This window comes from Pundamilia nyererei, unplaced genomic scaffold (genome assembly GCF_000239375.1).
Source record: "Pundamilia nyererei isolate P.nyererei 1_Seehausen unplaced genomic scaffold, PunNye1.0 scaffold00028, whole genome shotgun sequence".
Classification (NCBI taxonomy): Eukaryota; Metazoa; Chordata; class Actinopteri; order Cichliformes; family Cichlidae; genus Pundamilia; species Pundamilia nyererei.
This window is the reverse complement of record NW_005187429.1, coordinates 3,748,960-3,771,328: the sequence shown is the minus strand read 5'-3', so window position 1 is coordinate 3,771,328 and position 22,369 is coordinate 3,748,960. Positions and strand designations below refer to the sequence as shown.

At 39.8% G+C, this 22,369-nt stretch overlaps 1 protein-coding gene across 5 annotated transcripts in view; it reads right to left on the bottom strand.

Annotated features, from left to right (window-relative positions):
• Nucleotides 1-22,369, bottom strand: part of LOC102214578 (ras/Rap GTPase-activating protein SynGAP-like) — a 57,349-nt gene that overhangs the window by 23,442 nt on the left and 11,538 nt on the right. For 4 of the 5 annotated variants that reach the window (XM_005728512.1, XM_005728515.1, XM_005728513.1 and 1 more), the window contains 10 exons: nucleotides 16,524-16,612; nucleotides 16,241-16,362; nucleotides 11,406-11,559; nucleotides 9,710-9,808; nucleotides 9,330-9,590; nucleotides 8,898-9,233; nucleotides 5,366-5,510; nucleotides 4,411-4,555; nucleotides 3,788-4,024; nucleotides 309-510 (listed from right to left, as the gene is read on the bottom strand). In XM_005728512.1, the coding sequence (XP_005728569.1) occupies nucleotides 309-510; nucleotides 3,788-4,024; nucleotides 4,411-4,555; nucleotides 5,366-5,510; nucleotides 8,898-9,233; nucleotides 9,330-9,590; nucleotides 9,710-9,808; nucleotides 11,406-11,559; nucleotides 16,241-16,362; nucleotides 16,524-16,612 (1,790 nt within the window). The remainder of the gene's footprint in view (nucleotides 1-308; nucleotides 511-3,787; nucleotides 4,025-4,410; nucleotides 4,556-5,365; nucleotides 5,511-8,897; nucleotides 9,234-9,329; nucleotides 9,591-9,709; nucleotides 9,809-11,405; nucleotides 11,560-16,240; nucleotides 16,363-16,523; nucleotides 16,613-22,369) is intronic. The other variant, XM_005728514.1, reaches the window with a different exon arrangement.

Below are 22,369 nucleotides of genomic sequence, written 5' to 3'. Positions count from 1 at the left end.
TTTACGGATTCAGAGGGCCACCACAGGGCGAGAGGTGGACAGATGACAAGTCTTGTAGGGCTAACACACAAAGACAGACAACAATTCATGCTCATATTCACACATATGGCCAGTTCACTTAACCCGATGCATGTCTGTGGACTGTGAGAGGAAGTTGGAGTTTAATTATAAAACCAATTATATCTCAGTTTTTAGAACGCTGATTGCTCTCCTGTGTTTGTCAGAAAACTATGGTTCACTTTCCACTAACAACAACTTTCAAACAGACACTAAATGTTTATTTGAACTCATCGAGTTATTCCACCTACCTTGCTAAGCTGGCCCATGACTTCCCACAGTAAGCTGTGGAGCATGGATAACTCTCTTCCGAGGTCAATGTAGCCCTCGAACCCTCCTGCGTTTCCTCCAGTGTCCAAATTGGAAATCTCATAGAGAAACTGCTGCATGGAGCCCCACTCCATTTCCAGGAACTCATTCATGAAATACATGTATTCCTCCTTGGGTCCAAATCTGCACACACATCACAGGCAACATTTGTAGGACACGTGAAGACAAGAGAAGAATTTGGAAACACGCTGCGCGCTCTGTTAGCGGATCTAAAGCGTAGGGTTTGAGCTGTTACAGTTTTATATGAAATACACTCAAAAGGCTCGTTGACTTTCTTGTTGTTCTGTAATTCTGATATTAGTGAGTGTGTTACAGCACGCTGCACCAAATAATGCGCAAATCACTTAACTCTAATGTTTAAATAAATGCAAATGTTGTATTTTATGTTTGCAACATGTGTCAAAAGAGCCAGGACAGGGGTATGTTTACCACTACATTGCATCACTTTTTCTTATAACGGCACACTGTGAGCATTTGCTAACCATTTTCCTATTCTTGCTTGATGTAGGAATTCAGCTGCTCAGCAAGTCAGAGCACCTTTGTAGCATTTTTCATTTTGAAATGCATCAAATGTTCTCAGCGGGTGACGAGTCTGGACTGCAATCACCGGTTTTGCAACTGGATTCTTGTACTACAGAGCCATGCTGCTCTAATGCTCTAATACATGCTTAATGTGTTTTGTCATTGTCTTATTGTAAAAAAAAAATAATTAATTAATAATATTCAAACAAGCAAAAACTAGACCTTCCCTAAAAAGATTATATCTGAATGGTAGCATGGGTTTGCTCCCAAAAGCTGCATGTAGCATTCAGGAAGCTTTTACAGAAGTGTACTATTTCACCCCCATACCATCACGGATGCTGGCTTTTTAACTTTATACCAAAACCAAGACTCTCTCTTTTGGCTTCTTTCATAGTTTCCAAAAAAACGTTTTTAATCAGACCACATGACAGTTTTCTTCTTTGTCTCATTTATGTTTTCCCTTTAATTGGTGCAGTTAATGACGGATTAAGACACCTCAACATGTGTATCAATAAAGATGTGGTTTAACGACCATTGCAATTGGTTCCGAGTTTTTCCGAGCGTAGCTTCAGTAAGTAAACTGGAAGTTCTGGAAGTGGGCCGGAAACCCCTCCCTTCAGGAAAGAAAAAAAAAGGGTTACACTTAATAGGCAACCAAGCGGGAAAGAACTAACATGTGTTTGTGGATGCATAGATGTTTAGAGCAGGGGTATCGAACATAAGGCCCGAGGGCCAGAATTGGCCCAGCAAAGACTGAAATCCAGCCCACTGGGCACCTATGGAAAATGTCAAGGAAAGCATAAATTTTGGACTTTTACATGTATTTTAATAGGTTTTACAGCTTTATCCACTGATAGAGACCATCCCAGGGTCTCAGAGTGATTTAGTAGAGGTAAAAAATTAAATGAGAGAAAAGTCCAAAAATTTAAATAAAAAATTTCCCGGAGGTCTTTTGTTTTGTTTTGTATTTTACAGTGTGTCCACTTTTTTTTTTCTTTTAAGTGATTTTTACATTTTCTGTTTCATAAATATAGGGCAGTCTGGGGAATTAACTACTAGAGCTTTTTCTGTAATTTTTCATATTTATTTCTTACATTTTAAGCCCAAACAAGCATACTGATTTATTTTAATTTACTACAGCAGCATCTCGTTATCGTGTAGAAAAACTGAGATGTGCTGTTGAAATTGCAGTGCTTGTTCTTATATCAAGATATATCAGGGATTAAATCTGTAGTTAAACTTCATTACACTGACAGAAAGGGGAGTTTTACTGGTCTTGAATGAAAGTGTGCTGTATGTGGCGCACGATATAAAATGAATTTGGCATCCCTGGTTGTTGAGTGTAGTGACAGAATCACAGTTTTTAATGTTGCATTAGTTGGTGACCTTAAACCTCACAGAAGGAGATTTCCCTTGTTTCTCTGAACCTTTTAAAACATTTTATACAGTAGACATATTAAATACCTAAATTCTTATTTTAACTCAACAAACACTACTGTTAAATGGTTTTACTTTGTATCTTATTACAAAAGTGTTCTGATCCAGCTTTGTTTAAACCATGTTGCTGGCATCAAATTTTAATAAGTACAAGAACTGAAGATATTCTGCTTGATCGCCTGATTTTCAGTACGCTCGGTCCCGACTGGTCAGCCTTACGTTTGTCGTATTACGAGCCTGCCTGTTTCATGGATGCACAACAAAGCACAGCAGGCAAATAGTCGCTCACACACCCACAGCCACACGCTATAAGCAGCCAGGTGTCGTTACAGTTTGGCTGTAGCCATTAGCACGTTCTTCACTCTGAGCGAGAAGTTCAGTAAGCAAGTAAACAGCGAGGGATCATCATAAAAATTTTCAAAACAACAAACATAATTACACACCTAATCAAACCCCCAGTGAACTTAGACATCTTAAAGACACTAATGAAGGCAAAGCAGCTAAAGCTAATGCTATCCAGAGCATTAGCTTTAGCTAAGGCAGCCACAAGCTAGCACTCTTGGTATGAGCGAAGGATCAAAGCAGTTTTGAAGAAAATTATGGAGGCAAGTGAGGAGGAGAAAAGGGTGGATTTTTATTGTTATATGAATATGTTGCACACACACTTTAAAAACTTATAACAGGAATCCTAGTGTGCACTTTAAGACACTCCAAATTAATTGCCTGCATTTTTCTGATCAAGTTCACCTGAAAATATTTGTACTGGATTAGTTCATAACTAAGGTCTCTTCAAAGATACTCTTTTATATAAAATGTGATTGGCTACTTTTGATGTTTTATTATATGTACGTGTGGAATTAAAAACTCAGAGTATGACTGGAAGAAATTACTTTCATTATCTCAGTGTCACCAAAGTGAGTCTCTTTTTATCAGAGTGTTGTTTTGATTTTTTTCTGTAAGTTGTTTGACAAAAAAGTGCCCATCCAGAAGGTTAAGTTTAATCAGTTAATTGTTTCAGGTCTGTAACTGTTAGATGGGATAATTAAGAATAAGCCTGAGTTTCATCTTAAAAGTTATTTTTGGTATAACAGGTGTGACCTTGAGAGCACATCCTAAACAGTTCTTTAAAGCCGTCAAATAAATTACCACTGTGTGCGATTTTGATGTCCTAATCACAGGGGCCTAGTTACGCCAGGGGAATTCGTTATGATGTTCAAGACAATTCTTTGAGTGCAGAGCGGTGGCTCAGAGTTCAGCGTCGGTGAGTAACAGCTTATAACCTGGCAGTCAAAACTGCAAATCTCTATTTGCGTGATGTCAGTCTGTGACACCCATCCCACCTAGCACAAGTGTCAGACGCCTGCAGATTTAAAACTGAACTGAATCAAATGAGTGTAACGTCACAGCTGGCGTAAGAGGGCAGGTGAATACAGACACTCACTTGCTGAAGCTGGCCAGGTTCTGCATCACCTTGGCTATGAGCGTGAGCGTGCGGGACGTGCGTTCAGCGGGATACTCCTGCATTAAGTTGAACAGGGAGGGTGACATGATGGCTGGGCACATGAAGCGAAGAAACAGAGAGGAGCTGATGAGGCTGTCAGCGAGATCCTCTCTTCCGCGCTCAGCACATCTGGCTCTCCATGAGGCAAAAACTTCTTTCAGCTCCCGGGGAAATATGCTGAAACAAGAACATGATTTTATTTCCCACTGTCAGGGAGAACAGCAAGACAAAATGCTATAGCTTATGCGAAACCCTTGGGAATTCAAGGTCAGGAGACTTAAAACATACAGAAAAGAGCAGTTTTCCTTGCTCAAAACAATGTATTTGTTCAGGGTTTATTTTAATAATTCAGTTTCTTTTCCTCAGTTTAAAAAATGTTTAATATCCTTTTTAACTGACTTCTACTTAATTCTGCAGCTTTCAAGGAAATTGAGAACATGACTCGTCTGGGCAAAATGGACGGCAGACTGAAAGTTTCAGTCCTCTGTTACTTTCAGGCACCAATTAATATGCAATGAGAACAGTTCTGCACATACAGAGCTTTCTGAGAGCACAAGACTGACCAGAGAGAGTTGATAATCTTGCAGAGTAGGAGCTCGCAGCACATTCGAAGGTTGGCTTGATGGTCAGCGAGGACTGATGGTGGGACACGCATGGGGTCCACCTCGCAGTTCTCCTCAGACTCATATAAGGCTCGAATAAAGTCACCTACAAAATGTAGATTACATAGTCTTTACCTTTATAGGGAAAAAAAAACTATATACAAAAAGAAGCTGCAATGACAACTGAACCTGCACACAACTGCACATACTGTACATTTGTTTCCTTTTCCCTAGAAAATGGCGCAACTAAAGTAAATAAATGTAAAACTGTGAATATAACACTGCTTTAATAATGGCTGAATTTTAAAAACATAAATATAAAATATGCATAGTTTTTACTTTACAGATTGTTTTATAAATGCAGAGGAGTATTTCAAGGATTAATAAAAGTGGTGCTGCACGCACACACAGAGATCCACAGCTTAAATTCTCACCATTCTTCATTTAAATAATGAAAAATAGGATGAAAGTGGAGATGTCTAAATGTGTTTGATTTTAGCTAGTTTTTATAAAAAGAAAATCAGCTAGTCTAACTAGACTTGCATTAGTTACACTTGTCTTACACCGGACACCCCATTCATTTGTATTTTGAGATGTAAGCTAACAAAAAAGACATTTGCATTTAATGTTGTGCCACAGAAATCCTATTAAAATATAATTTGTCTTTGCTGATGTGACAGACTATTTTTCATAGAGACTGCATTTCTGAAATTGAGCCACGACAAACGGGAGTAATTGTGCATGTCACAAAAACAAGCACAACATCAAACAATGGCACAATCGGTTACACTAAATGCCAGATGCTACTTATGCATGAACTTGGCCTATTTTAGTAAGAAGTAAAAAGGTATTTACTTAGAGCTTCAAGCACACATACCTTCATTCAGTCAGCAGGGCACTGATAAAGCAGCCTTACCTATAGCCTCCTTGAGGTATCTGTGACCTATCAGTTTGAGGTACTCTTCCACGGCCTTTGTAGCGAGTGTGTTTTCCCGAAAGATCAAGTGCTCTCGCTCCATGAATCGATCCACCTCACACATCGCCATGTCTGACAGGAACTCCTGAGAAGAGATTACACTTACAGTGCAGCTGAGTACACATACAGTTAAGTCTATAAGACACTTTTGTTTCGTAGTTTTGCCTCTGTACACCACCACAGCAGATCTGAAATCAAACAATCATACTGTGCATGCATTGAAAATTAAGCTTTAATTCAAGGAGTTTAACAAAAGTATTGCTTGTCAATTAATGATCTAATTACTTTTTAGGCTCTGAAAATGCCTCATATGCCAAGCAGGCATAACATTATGACCACCTGCCTAATATTGTGTTGGTCCCCATTTTACTGTCAAAACTGCCTTAACCCATTGAAGCATAGATTTCGCTAGACCCCTAAAGGTGTGCTGTGAAATCTGGCACCAAGATATTAGCAACAGATCCTTTCAGTCCTTTAGGTAGCGAGATGGGGCCTCCATGGATTGTCCTTGTTTCTCCAGCACACACCCACAGATCTTGGATCTTTTGAGGCTAGGTGAACACCTCAAACCATTCCTGAACCATTGTTGCTTTGTGGCAGGGTGCACATCCTACTGAAAGAGCCATCAAGAAATACCATTTCCTTGAAAGAGTGTACATGGTCTGCAACAATGCTTAGGTAGGCGGTACATCCACGTGGATGGGACGACCCAAGGTTTTCCACCAGAACATTGCCTAAAGCAGGGGTCGGCAACCTGCGGCTCTTTAGTCCTTATACTGCAGCTCCGCGTGGTTTGGGAAAATAAATGACAAGTATTTAGCTGAAGTGTATTTTTTGTATTAGTTCTTTTTAAACTTGTAGTTCTAAATTGGAAGATTATTGTGATACTGAAATATAAAAATAAAATTATATTTTATTATTTTTCGTCGCTCAAAATAAGCGTCACACTCGCGGAAGCCGGTGTACCCGCCAAAACGCTGTGCATTTACTGAGACTTTCAACCCCAGGTAGGCCAATTATGGATCTTTGGATCCACATTATGTCAGCAGCTCCACCGCGAACTATGTTAAAAACAAACACCGCTCACGCCTCACAGATGACAGCTTACAGTCCTGCGTAAAGATGAAAGTGACTTCACTGTGCGCAGAGGTTCAGGAGCAGAAGTCCCATTGTAAACATATCACGGCAGACCCAACGATGTTTCCATGAACATGCTTTTCAGCATCTCTTTATTGACCACTTTTCACACACGGTTGCTGTACGCATAAAGCCGATTGTAGCTTTTCAGCTCACAGCCCAACAACACAACAGCAAAGAGAGCACAGACTTTAAGGCGGCGAGGCGTGATTGCGGGTGCCGCTCAGGTGCGTCCGACTCCCATGCAGTGGCACTGCAGACTAAGCCTCGCCACACACATTTACCATGTAAAATAAATATAAGTAAACAAATAAATATTTATGCAGAATTTTGCAAATATTTATTTTTCAATTTTTTAGTAGCAGAGTGCTTTATTCCAATTATTTTTTTAATTGAGGTCAAGGCTCTGCTACGCTCCAAAAGCCCAAAGGCGATATAAGGGTGGCAGTACACAAGTTTTTCTTTGCTACATGGATCATTTTAGTTCAGCTGGGTGTCTTTCCTTTTTGTTATATTTCTTTAAAAGTTCAAAATGTGTTCATTGCATAAATAAAATGTAATTTTCTCTTTAGCACTTCATGGATTTCATAAGCAACACTCTTTAGTTGTTCACACAAAGCATAAAGGTAAAAAACAATATATATATTGTCTTCATTTTAGATGTCAAAAAGTATTTGCGGCTCCCAGTGTTTTGTTTTGCGTGGAAACCAGGCCCAAATGGCTCTTTGGGTGTTAAAGGTTGCTGACCCCTGGCCTAAAGCATCACATTGCTTCAGCTGGCCAGGTAAAAGACCACACGCACCTGGTCATACACATGAGGTGAAAGAACACATGATTCATCAGACCAGGGCACGCTCTCCTATTGCTCCGTGGTCGAGTTCTGATGCTAACATGCCCATTGTTGGCATTTCGACAGTGGACAGGGGTCAGCATGGGTACCCTGACTGGTCTGTGGTTATCAGTGTTGGGACTAACGCGTTATTAAGTAACGCGTTACAGTAACTACGTTATTATTGTGGTAACGAGCACGGTAACTAGTTATTATGCCAAAATCAGGAACGCGTTACTCGTTACTGGGATTTAGATAGGGTCGTTACTCGTTACTTCGTGTGGTGGCATCGTGGAGCTTCCACAGATTCAGTAACATTAGCAAGTGGTGGAGGCAGCAGGTGGATGAAGGAAAAGGGACGCAGAAGGAAAAGAGACCCGAGGCGGCCGCCGGTCCAAGTGTGAACTGAACTTCAGGTAAGAAGTTATGACCTGCAGTCTCTCTGGGTCAGATATGAACCAAGTTTAGGTGGAGTTTATTTTCGTTATTCTGACTTTTTCGTACTGCGTGCTAGCTAGCATGACGGTGTTTCTATGCAGCTGGGTGGGTGCTATGATGTTAACGATGTTAAACTTTATTTTGTTCATAAGTTATTAGAGTTGCCAACCGTCCCGCCTGGTATTCAGAGAAAATATTACGCATTTCTTATTGAGGTGAAAAGGAGTCAATGACGGTCCAGGCGTGGGATTTCTCTCGTGGAAATATGCACATTATCTTTTCCTTTCTATTGGTAGGTGGCACAGTGCACTTGTGGCAAGTAAGCAAGCTAGAAGACTGGCAAAGTTATGGAAGAAACACATTAACAAGAGAATTCTGAGTAAAACCAAAGTTACTTTCCCTAGTAACTAGTTACTTTGAAAGTAACGAGTAACTTGAAGTAACTGAGTTACTTTTGAGAGAAGTAACTAGTAATGTAACTAAGTTACTATTTTAAAGTAACTTACCCAACACTGGTGGTTATACAGTGTATCCTAGAAATGTATTATCAGAACCAACATCAACATTAACATTACAAATAACTGACCCTTGGCTGCCCATGAACCTGCCGCTGGTCCCCAGAGAGGTGGCGTCTGATACCCAACCTAACACATAGACACAAACCAACAGGCACACACAGATACAAACATCCATTCCCACCCTCATGCTCTCATATGCAATTACTCAGCACTCACCCAACGTGGAGACAGACATAAAGAGACACTGTACACACAAACACACTGTAATATCTGTAATTCCTAAATCGTTCATTTAAATTTTTTTTATAAAATCCCTTGAATTAAAGCTCAAAGTCTGCAGTCTTGATTGTTGCTTGATTTAAAATCCACTGAGCTGTTGTAAAGAGGAAAAAACACAATAAAATGTGCCACTGTCCAGAAACCTTTGGACCTAACCGTACTTCTGTAAAATTCTTGCAAATTAAAAAACACAAATCAAAGAGAAAAGAGGGAGACAAGAAAATAAATTATTTAAGATACACCAACAAGCCATAATTTGACCTCTCTTTACCTTTGTCTTCCCCGTGCTTTGAAGGATGTGCACCAGTGCAAATGCCACCTCCTCTTTGCTCTTCACACTCAACAGAGGCTCCAGAACCCCACACAGTGTTCGGTAGTTGTTGGTAATGTACTCCGCAAACTCCTTGTACAGCTCCATCGGGAGGATGTTCATTGTCTGGTAGCGAGACTTGATGCGTAGTGAGGCGTTGATAACTTTGGTACTTCCAACACCGCCACTTTTGGCGAGAACACTGGACTGAATCACCGGGTACCACTGCTCAACGAACTGCCTGCCGGTGATGCTGGATATGGGGATGCTAACAAGGCCAATGTATGTGCTTTTTTCCTAGATTTTTAAGAAAAAACATGTTTATTTCACGTATTTATTGCAAATGTTTAGGCGAAAAGCATTAAAAATGACTTCACGAGACACTTCCGTTACCTTGCGTCTTTTTTTGTCCGTTTCCTTGTAGAGGTGCAAACGAAGGCTACGAATGGTAGGCAAATTGTTAAATTCAAAATGCTCGCCCCAGAAGACGGTGTCGGTGCGGGGCTTGCTGGTGGTGCGTGCATACAGCATGTCATCCAGACACAGCTCACAATAATAGCGTTTCTTAGCTGGAAGGTCTCGCGCTTCGATGATCCACAACTTGAGGACATTATCCACCCGTCTGCTGTTATCCTGGAAGTGAAACGAGGAGTTCTGTTACTGCATTATAACAGTCCTTACTTAAAACTGTCTCATAATGTTGCAATGTAGTCGATCCTTTTCAGTGAGAGTGTAATACTAGGATGAAATATAATCTGTTCTACTGAATCTACCTTGTTGGGCTTGATAGCTCGTTGCAGGTTTTCGATCCATTTGTCTCTTTCTGAAGCTGAACGGCAGGCAAAACATTTTGTCCCTGAACTAGTCGTTACCTGTGGATAAAACATATCACTTTTTTGCGTTCATGATCAAGAAAGATTCCTTAGAAAACTATAGTTAACAATGCTTTGTATTTTTGATCATCTTTAGTGTTTTTCAATTAACTTAGTTCAGCTCATAGGACTTTTTGTTGGAATCTGTAACAGTACTTGTCATCGAGAAAGGGGCAAAAAACATTGTCAAGGCCACCAGTTGGGCACCCTCTTTCACTGGTGTTCCACTGACAGCGCCATGACACCACCAGAAAGCTCAACTGCAATACCTGGCACCCCAGGTATATGCCCGTTCTGCTTTTACCCCCCATGGCAGACATTTCTTAGCCCAGTTAGAGTCCTTCCTCTTCTTCCAAAGCCTTTTGCTGCTTTGCTCAGTCGCCTCTGAGTGACTTGATAACTTGTTGGAAGGCCTGTCCTTGATCCCCCTCATGCTCTTCAGAAAAGTGGCTCACCTCATGGCCAGAGTTCCTCTGCATCCCACCTCTACAGGGGACACCTGAGTACGCCAGCTGTGTTGTTCTGCCTAGTTACCTCTCAGTGTTTCAGGTTTTTTGCCACATTTCTACACTAAGATTAGCCCAAAGTACATAAAAGTCTCTGCATGCGCACACACTGAGCTCTGCAACATCACAAATGGACTTTTGTGTCATTTTCTTATATATTTTTTTTTTTTACTTCTCTCTAGTAACAGTTTTATTACATAACAAACTGAAATAAAGACAACTATGTCAATCAGGTTTCACTAATTCTAATTTGGGATTTTGCAAAAACTGCCTATATTTGTCTTTTTAATACATAGCTGCACCCCCACATGGTCTTACTTGCACATTATTAGCAGCTTTATAAACATCTAGAGTGGCCAAGACCATAAGGTAAATAATTTGTGTTCAGGTTCTACACGAAGGTCAGCTGCTATATGCTGATTTCAGGTTTATACGTCTATAATGAAGCAGTCTTTTCTCTGAGTACGTTCTGCTATCTAAGCTGAGGTCTAACATCTAGGCTGTCTGATTTATCCATAAACAGATGCTACATCTTACACAGTCTCCATCACTTTCTAATAGTAAAGTTAGCCCTCGTATCAAAACATATCGATTCTCCTGCAGCTGAACTGGCATGCTGTTGATGGAGAGAAAAACTTGCGCAGATCTGATCATTTCTGACTCACTAATTTGTGCTGCTCTTACATCATATATCGCATCGGGTCACTTGTGAAAAGTATTTGCTGCCCATGCTTATAGAGCACTTGCAGAACCTTACACTCCATTGGCACATTTTTGCAGCCTCGAGGTACTTAGTCCAGTTAGTAAATCTGGTCCTGTGTCTTCAAATTACTTCTTTTTTTTGTGCTTTTTGGTAACTCCGAACAGACCAAACTCTATCAATTCTCAGTTTCCAATTTTATATAATTAACTCAATTATTAAAGCACTAATTCCATAAACCACTGGGTCACCTCATTTATTTTTCAAGTGAGGTGTGAAGTGGCTTTGTAGTGGCACCTGAATTGCGACATAAATACAGTGAGATAAAACAAATCCAGCAGCAGGGAGGTGAAACCACGGAGAGGGAAAAGGTTAAACAACCGCAACGCACCTCAAAGCAGTACTCTTGTCCTAAAATGCTAGAATGGACGGGTTTGATTATGGCGTCTTCATCCAAAACTAGGTCCAAAGCCTCTGCGGCACTGCTAGGAGAAAGGAGGGACTCATGGGAGTGGGATTCTTTGAAGCTCTGCATCAAGCGAGTCCTAGAGAAGAAGAGGAAGATATTGACTTACTTTCAGAATTCAGATGTGATTATGGTGGTGTTTTCACACAATATGAGTCACTGTAGCTCAAACATCCTCATGTGTCACTCCTGCAATTTCAACACAATTATTTTAGATGTGATCCTTTTATAATGAGTTTATGGAAAAAGTAAACCACACCAGATTTTCAGTTCTTGCGTTTTCAGTTTGGTGTATTGACTTTGCTCATGTGACTCATAATGTGTATTAGGAAACGGCCTATACCAGCCCAGCTCGTGGTGTCGTCTGAAAATGCAAATATACCTTTAACTAAACTACAGTAACAAAAACTGAATTTAAAGGTCGATATTACCGTTTAGTAATGTAAATTCAAGTGCTGAGAAGCAGCTCAGCAGTGTGCACTCTAGTGCAGGTATAAAAACGCAGTGAGGATTATGGCTTGATCATGGAATAACCTTTGAAGAGGGCAGCTCTGTCAAAGAACAGAAAAAGTGGTGGAACTGAACGCAGAAATGTGAAAGAAGCTGTTTTTAACAGGCAACAGAACTGGGAAAAAATGGAGCAAGGAAAGGGATTTTGTTGCTCACAGTAATGGGAAAAGGAGGAAACCTAAATATAAACTATTGTTTAACTTGCTGTGTGTGTTACCATCTCAACTAGTGAGTGGGCGCCTGTCCTTTTGGTTTAACTGTAGCTTTTCAGGCTGCAGCAAACAGAGACTGAATGAGAACCATTAAATTGATTTGCTGGCAGACAGACATTAGAGATGTAGAGGGCTATGGGCTGCTCTATAGTCACGACTGGAGGCTCAGTTTAGACTGAATGGTTAAAAATTTTATTTTTAAATTCTGTAATTAAAAATAACACTCCTCGCTTTCTAGTTAGACGAGAACTGGAATTAACGGCTGATTCCAAAGATATGGAAATAGATTACCCAAAATGTCAGTCTATTCCTATAATGTTTTCCAAAACTGGCTTTAATGAAAGAAAAAAAAGGAACATACAGTGTTTATAAAATCTTATTAAGCAAACACCTAGCTGTTCTCCTAACCAACAAAATCCTCGAAGGCTCGGTCATTAACCCTTTATATACTCCATGCAAGAAATAAGAAAAATACAGTGATTTTGAATGTTTTTGAGCTTTAGATGTTCCTGCAAGCCAAAGCAACGTTAACCAGCTAGTGAAAACTGAGATTTAGTCTTGCGATTTTTAAAGGTGTGTGCCTTTATCACCTTTTTTTCCTCTTACATATTGTAGTATTGTGTCACTGTTTGTAGGCTTTTGACTGATAAACATTTCTGTACGGTTAAGGTTATATCGCCACATCAAGTATGTTGTTGTGGCATTTGCATTTTGATGTAGACAAGGATCTTTTAAAAAAGAATGGGGAAAAATAATGTATTTGTGAACAAACCTTAGTCAGAAAGTGATCAAGCAAATTTCTCACAATGGAAGCTTTTCAAAATTAACTTTAAAGTACGATTAGCAAAAAAATATGGGGTCTAATTGCACCAAAAGTATGACTCAGCATGTAGTGGTGCTTTGAATGCACATACTTAGCGCAGCATCAGTTACGCAGGTCACACACATTTCATTTGATAGCTGTTATTGCAGTTACTACACATCTGCAAGCCACTTTACAACCCACCTACATCCCAGCTTTTCCTTTCATGTTGTATCTGGCCTAATCAATGTCATATTTGTAGTAACTGATGCCTGGAGTAGCAGTAACTGGTCCATGCACATTATATACCCTTATGATGATCCCAGAGCAGAATCACGCTGCTATAAATATAAATTACTGCAACAGGAAGTAACAATCTTCTGACTATCCTGGTCCTGACTGAATGGATAATGATGCAGTAAAAGGAGAAGAGAAATTTAAGGCTGCATTTTAATGCTGATCAGAAGAGGAGTGAATCATCATGTTAAGGGAGCTGACGGTGCCATCGCAGAACGCAGGACATGGTAAACCGACTTGGCAGCAAAGGCCGAGCAGCTGCGTTGGAAAGCTAGAGTGTGAAGTTGAATGCTGTGGGTTTATTGCAAAGTCAACTTAACACTACTGAGTGAATTAAGCGTGTGTGGGCAGAACGCGGAGCAGGCTGTGAAGGCAGCTGTCTGAGGCAGCGGTGAACGGCTGTGGTTAGAGGGGAAAGGCAGATCGACCAAGGCAGACTTTAACCCCATCGCCGTTTAGCTCCCGCCACCACCTCCTCCTCCTTCACTGCTGCCCCCACAGAAACCCTCGGGTTAATGCAAAACTTGCTTTAACATCTGAACCGGCAATCTGAATTTTACAACAGAGGATTTCTACGCGCTTTGCAAAAATGACACACTGATTACTTCCAGGATCGGTCAGCCACACCTGCCCTAAATGCGTCTGTTACAGCATCTCCTGTAGTGAGGGCAAAGTGTAGTGTCAGCATTAGATTTTTACCTTCTCCCTCTCTACATCTTTGTACTTCCCATATGTGCATCGTGACTGGATTGTGTGAGGACTGCATAAAATTTTGATCACAATGCAAGCGAGAATCCATCGGGATGTGACCTCAGTTCAGAATGCAAAACAAGAAAAAGCTGTGGTGAAAGCCTCTAGAGCTGCAAGCTATTGCATCCCGACAAGAAAAATCACACTAGTGTCTCCACTGCAATGCCCAACGGATTTCAACACTACACTCATTTCAGCTCTATTTTCCTGACTTTGTGCTGATGAAAACCAGTGATTCTAATTGTATATATGAGCAGGCTTCTCATACAGACATCTCAATAAAAAATACATGAGTATGAGTACATATTTAAATAAATGTGCATCTAATTAAGCTGCTATTGTTTAATCTTTTTGTGCAGACATAAAACAAACTGAAGTAACAAACCTTTTCCGTGTTGTGATAATACAAGCCTTCACCCCCTATTTATTTTCTGTTCATCTGTAATAAATCGCAGCTCAGAGAGCATCGTTGCAATGATTGGATAGACTGCTCTTCTATTAATATCACTCAAATGAAGATCTTTCGTCACTGGCTGAAACCATCTGTGAAGGTATCGCTAAAGGCAGCGTCCTTCTTTCAACGGGGCTCTGCTTTTGTGGCTGATAAGGAGCTACAGTGGGAGCGAAGGCTGTCATGAGCTCCTCGGAGATTCATACACATTCTGCTTGAGCCACTTGAGGACAAACGTGTCCCTTTAAAAGCACAAAATAGATTTGTGATGAAAGGATTAATGCATATCTCTAATCACGGTAACACAAATCTTAATGATTGCATGTGAGCATGACATGTGAGTAATAATCCGAAGCGCAGGTACGGTTGATTTAAAGACACCGTTTAAAGAAACGCCCTAAGAGAAGAAAAGAGCATTTCAATCAGTGATAATGGATTTAATATTATCATGCATAGAGACCTATCATAGAATAGCCAAATAATGATGTCAGCATTGATGTAGCCAGTTCAGTGTTTATACACTTTTTGTCACCATTAAAGTTAAAACAGTCCCTTTTTTACCCATGTTGCCTAAGCTATATTTGGAAGCTTTAAAGTCAGCGTGCAGACCCATTACTTTTTTCTTTTATTGATCTGTTGTCCTCCATAGGCCTTTTTCACAGCAGACATCACAGCTGGAAAAGTGCAAATACAAAAAAATGAAAATTAATAAGTGGCACACTTGAATAGAAGAGAGTCAAAGTTAATCTTACTGGAAATAACACCGACTTCTCCAGCTGTGATAAGTCAGATGTTTGCTGCAAAAAAGGTCCGTATAGATTAATCATTTACAGACGAATGGTTCTGGATGAGTGTTCGGACCAGGCGCCTGACAATAAAATGTATTTTCTGTTGGTTAGAGCTTGCTAACATTTTGGCAACTGGTCATTCATACCAGAGTAAGTAGGGCTGTAACAACAAAATCCCTGAGTTTACTGAAATGAATCAGCTTGTCAGTCGGCTTGTAACAGGCAATCTTAACTGATTGCCTCTCTACTCTACTGACATTAGCAACTCAACGAAAAGAAGGGAAAAAAAAAACCTCACGGCTTTCAGGAAAAAAGTTAAGAGGTTTTGCCATTGTGATGTGAAGTAGCCACTGAAATAACACACAGTGCACAAAAACAGGATTGTCAGACACCCAAGAAAGAACAGATTCTGATTGCTGATGGTTTAGCTCCCAAGCTCGGTGCATAAATGGACTGTATCCACTATCTTAGTGATGGCTATGATACAATTGAGCTCGTTATAACCAGGACGTTACTAATTCCACACCTGCTGACGATATCTGCCGTCTAATTTTTCCATCTTACATCAGCTAGCAGAAAACAATGTTAATGTTTACAGCCTCTGGTTCTTTATATTCAGTTGCGGTTTGTCTGTGTATCTTCTGCATACTTTAACTTCCTTCAGCATTCAAATTCATGCTCTAATCTTTTTTTTTATCTTTTGTTTTTGTCATAAAATCAGTGAAATGGCAAAGCAGTAACTTTCCAGGTTGCCTTTTGTCTCTGGATTACAGACCATTACCATATCAAAAATTCTCTTTCAAACTGCAGCCATGGCCTCCTCTGACTTTTCATTATGAATATTGGATGAACTGTGAGCACATCGTCGCTCTGAGGTAATAATATTTAAAATCTGGAATGGAGAGCAATGGACAGATCACAAACTGGAAATATATATTATGATTACTTACCTTTCTTGGTCAGCACTACGAAACCGGGGCAAAATCATCTGTCTGAAGCTGCTGGTCCGGTCAAGTTTGGGCTGACTTTTTGCCCTCTTGATGGAACCCTTCAACCTTCGATTGAGAAAGCTCTAAAAATAAAAAAATAAAAAATAAAAACAGGAGGAAAATAAGTTATGGTTTTACAGTGGGAAGTTTACAGAGGAGCTAGCTACCCTATGGGGTTTTCTACACAAGCATAAAGCTTACATCACATACTTGGGCGTGCATTGTATGGTTTTATTGTACTTACCGGCTGTCTGAAAGGCTGTGGGGTCGTATTGGGAGGAGTTTCCATGCTTGACTGTCTTGCAGAGGCAAAACTTGCCCTGCGAGATTGGTCTATGAAGAAAAAGTGCCAAACAAAAGCAGCAAGAATAACAGAGTTAAACAAATAAGAAATGGAAAAGACTGAAACCTTCAAAAATGCAGGAGCATAACTCGAACACAATAATTATTAAACGCTGAGACTTTGTGGGGATATCAGGGATTGAAACCAGTAAGAATTTTGTAATTTTAAACTTACATCTACTTAGTTCAAGCCATTTAAATTTATCACTTATTGTGTCTTTAAATTGGGTTGTATTTACATACACATTCAGTTCAATATTTATGTCAACCAATGTTAAGGCAACTCCAGCTAGTACAATCTGGCAGCCAGCTCTGATATAAAGTGTTGGATTATCACATTTTTACTTGTTTCCAGGCTTAAATATTTTATGTATCAACTCTGCCAAAATAGAGGAAATTTGCTAAGAGTTAAGAGATCTCAGTGGAAATTAACTGTGTTGGCAAACTACTGTACTCAAGCACGATAGTGAAATTCTGCATCAGCATGATGCCGTGAAAGCAACTAAAGGAATGATGACTTTGATCCTGTAATAATGAGAAAGAAACAAAACGCAACAAAACATCAGTAAAATCCTGCATAATGCTTGAATCAATCAAGCAGTTATGATTTTAATGATTTTTTTTGTCCTTTCTTAAAACTAATTTTTATTATTTTATTGTTACATTTTGTTTCATTCTCTCTGAGGTCACAATACAGTTAGTTTTCCATTAGTTAGAAATGTTTTACTGCTTTCACAACAAACTTCCTACTCATAGCTTGCGTCATTACCTTGCAGCTGCCACTTCAGTCCCATCAAGAAAGGAAAACATCATCAGAAAACACTGACAGAACACACATTATTAGCAGGCCAGATACCAGCACAGAGAAGTTCAAGCTGAAGAACACCAGCAACAAGAACATACATCTACAGCCCCCCAAGAAAAACACAAAAAAACAACAGTGTCTGAAAAAAAACTGCATGCCCAAACAGATATTCGTCATCAGAAGGGAAAACTTTTTATATCTAATGCCAGTGGAAAATGACGCAAAAAAAGAAAAAGAAACCCTGATGTGAGAACTATATTCGGAGGAAGACCCACACTCTGATGAGTCATCTTGAAACCCATGGTCTTGGTTTGACTTTAGGCTAGTAGCAACTGAGTAAACATGGTGATGGATCTATAAAAGTATATGCATCTATCTTTGAGACTTTCTCTGCACGAGTGTGTGTGTGTGTCTATGTGGTGACCTGGAAGGCAATTCCAGCGCAGAGGAGCGTAAGGGTCACAGAGTACGAATATATCCATCCCACATTATCCCCATCTTTAAATATGAACGACAGAAATCTAAGAGAGGTATTCATTAACTGTTCAAGTTCCTCAAACACCAAGTTAAAATAGTAACTGTGGGAAAAACTGGAACACTGATCTCACGATAACACTCACATAACACAGAATCAATAACCAGTTTGTTGGATTTCATCAGACCGCAAGGCCAAAATGTTTCTGTGTTTGCTGACACGGTCAGATTAAACTGGTTAAATTAAGATGCGTCAACTTTTTCCTTTACTTATGTCCAACTAATACCAGTTTACCATTAGGACTATATGGAGCTATATGATATTGGTTTTAGCACCACAAATAAATGCACTCTCTCCAGAGATTATAATTAATGATATAACACCTTACCACCCACCATAAAATGTGATGCAGCATTAAAAAAAAAAAAAAGCCAGTCAAGGACACAGATCGAGAATCCCAGCTGTGCACAAAAACAGCCAAGCAATGAGGCAATGAAGAACAACCAGACTTTCCAATATTTCCTCTATTTGCTCTTTCTTTTACTGACTGCAGAATCTCAATCAAATTACATCTAGCTAACCTAGCTAGTACCTAGCTGTTCCTGTAACACATTTTCTATAGTTAACATGATAATGTCACCATCTTTAATTCCATTGGCCACTGTAATCATACATAGAAAATCTAATGTCTTGACTGCCCTATCTGTAAGTAAATATCAGGCAATGGCCTATAACTGGTTAGCTTTAGCTAAAAGAAATAAAACAAGGTCGCTCTAGTCTAAGGTTACAGGCCATAGCTAGCAAATACTCTGGAACATAAACATCAATAGAAACCACAACATTCAGTTTTTAAAATGTAAACAAATTACTTAATCTATATTTTGTTAATCTGATCCCAAATGTACCTTCGCCAACTTCGCTAACATCTTCAAAGCTATTTTAAGGCAGAATAAAGCTAGCATGTTTCCCTCTCTCTGAGTCAAGCAGATGCTAATCACCTCCTGGCTATTGCAACAATCACATCATACATATGATATCACTTTATATATATATAGTCTTCAGATAATAGGCTGCTTGTGTACCTTTATGTGCAAACCTATGGGAGCACAATCTATATTTAGCCTTTCCTCATGTCCCCAAGAATGAAGGTTTTTCTTAAAAAAAGTTTTATTTTTTAAAAAGCAATCACATTTTCAGCTACACACTTTTCAGCCTTTCACAAGTGGGAATGAGCCATGTCAAAAGCTACAATACGGCCCGCAAGTGAGCCCAGGTTGTGCAATACGGTCATATTCCCTTTTATATGCATGCATTCTTTTAAGCTAGCTTCAGAGCGTATGTTTCACAGCACATAAGGAAACGTGATCGTGTTTCATGTTCACAGTCGCTCTGCTGTTCTATTTTTGTCTCTGATTGATCTGCTGGAGCATTTTATTTATTTATTTATTTTTCCTTTAGAAGTTACCCATTACCCACAGGAGCCCTTTTTTCTTCCCTTTGCAATGCAGAATCAAGACACTCTGTCATCCTATGATTTCCTCACTCCCAAAGCCTCTAAATAGGCGACTCTCCAGGTTCTATTCTGAATCCCAGCTAATTGTTTGGTATCCATGGAAACAACTCCAAGGGCTCCTACTTGAACTGCAGAAGATACGGGCACACAACTGCACAGTAAAGATGATGAAACACACCAACACGCAGCACAACGCATCTGTTTCTCCCGACAGACGCGTGAGAAAAATGCTCAGACCTGTCGGCCCGACCACGAGGGATGGGCGGGAGCGGAAATCTTCCTCGATCGTTGTGGGGCTGAATCCCAACTCTGCCTCGTGTCTCAGCGCGAGAGCAAATGGATCAAATGACCAAGCAGACAAATATTTAGGTTGTATTTTCACCTGCCACTGAGAAAGTCACTTGCAGCATGCAGTGATCTAAGGAAACGTGACATATCAGAACACATGGATACGTTCGCATCGGCTATTCTGAATGTAAATTGCTGTCAGGACTGAGTGCGTGGGTGGCAACAGCCTCTAGCTAACTGTGATACAGAGAGAGAAAACAGAAAGAGGAAGACTGTGAGTGGGTGTTGGAGAAACATACTCAACCTTTAGCATGTATATCTCTATTAATACATATCTGGAAACTTTGCTTTTATAGAATCATTTGAATAAAATCATTTTCAGGTAATAATCCCCCCCACCCTCAATCAGGTGCGAAAGCTGATGTATATAATAATGAGTTATCCTTGAAACTGACTGATCAGGACAGCAATTTAACAATTATGATTTTTCTGCAGATGTCTACAAAAAAAAAAAAAAAAAGATCAAAACTCTGTTGATTCCAGAAAACACACTTGTGAAATCTACAAAAAACACTAATAACCCACCAGTTCACCAAATCTACCAAATAAGCATTAGCTGAACCAATGATGCCGTCACAACAGGCAACCTCACTAATCCTGCGTCTCATGCCACCTTACATAATAGGACACTTCAAAAAACACTGGACCGTAGCATTACTGGTGCTCAACAAGACTGAGGGGCTGCAGCCATGCCAGAGCCTCTAATTCTCCACAGAAGGTGATTTGAGGTAAACACTAACATTTGCACGCTTTCACTCATAATGACAATGCTATCTTGTCAGATGTTTGCATCCTAGGATGATAATATTAGCTATAATGAGAACTCTAATTAGACACTAGACAACTGTTTTCCCCTCACTTAATCTGTTTTCTTGCTTTTAGCCTAAATAGAGGATGGGATACACACAGACACACACACTACTTACTCGCTGCTAATTAGAGCTAACTCCAATATACAGTGAAGCTCGTTAGTTTTAAAGGTATTTGATCATAAACCTTTCTATTTCTGATGATGATACCTGCATGAAAAGTTAGGGGACTGTCAGAGTTTAGTAGTCACTTCCCTTAGATGAAGAAAAAAGAAAATTCAGAGGATCACCAAAGGCAGCTGCAGTAATTACAGTCTGTGGAGCTCAAATCTTCACAGCAATCAGTGTAATGAGAGGCATAGTGCTAGCATGTTAGCTGAAGGCTGGTATCAGATCTGCAGGTACCCTGAGATGAGGTGTTCAATCAGTATCAAGCAAAAAACTGAGTCTTTACCTAAAATAATACCATAATTAGTTCTTGGATTTTGGCTGTAATCAAACAAAAAAAGAAAAAAAAAAGACAGTCCTAAGACTCAACGTGAGCAGGTTTTCACACATATTATAAAAGCTGTTAATAGCCCCTCGCAGTTTTATTCGCTCATAATGTTATTTTAGAGTTTGTGTCTCTGAAGCGCACAACTATGACTCAAAAAGAAATAAATAAACAAGTAAAAGTATGGCTCAAATTCCCACAGACCATAGCAGAGGAAAATGTAGGTTTCAGGGTTATTTAGTCGAATGTAAACACAATGCAGAAAACATATTGTGCTCGATTTATGTAGGTTAAATAAAGTCAATAGGTTTATAAAACGGCGTCCTCTTTGTTATAAAAGTTTTTAAAAATCAGTTTAAGACAATTAAAGTGCTTTTACTTTTAACACCTTTCCATAGTTTCTCCCTCTGACATAGTACAGTACATAATCGCGTCTGTTTGTTTGTTTGTTAGCAGTCCCCGCAATTTTTTAACTTCACAACAATATACCAGGTCTTAGGGGACACGAGTACTTAGGTTGGCTAAGCTTGACCTTCATTGTTAGCACCCAATGAAGGTCACCTTGAAAAAAAGCATTTCTTGAAACCATATCGAGTAATATGTCATATGGAAGGGCTTGGAGAGAGCTGTGCAACACACTTTTTATTTTTTCAATATGACGCCCTACAACGTCACAATATCAGCATAACAGGCCACGGTGAGCATGCTGTAATAAAAACATAAAATAGTATAGCTCTTGGCCTTCAGGGAGAGTTGCTCTCTCTCTCTCTCTTGTTACTGCATCTCTATTTTCAAGCAGGATAAAAATCCACATTCATGCTGCTATTTTAGACGGCCTTTGAGGCCTACGTCTTTCCACGATGTCGGCGTCCGGTTTGTCCCGGAGTGACAGTGTTTCCAGTTCACACGCACCAAATCTCGTTATGTGTGGTCTGAAGCATATGACAACAAGGAGGCTCCGGTGACTCACAGACCAGGCCTGCTGGGGCAGATGTTGTTTTCATGTCATATGGAAGTCTCCGTAATTGCCATATTCCAACGAGTAAATACTGCCATGTCAACAACCAACCCGTGATTATGCCATGGGAAGTTGGTCTTTTTATGACAGCTCCGAGTACCCATAAGGTAAGCCAAACTGTCAAGGTAGCGGCAGTTAATCCTACCCTAATGGTAATCTGACAATAGGCTCAGCAAACTATGGATTAAGATTTCATCACTGTCTATTCGGGCTGCACGATTAATCGTTAGAAAATCACGATCTCGATTCATACTTATGTGTGATCTCATTTCCAAATGACAACAATT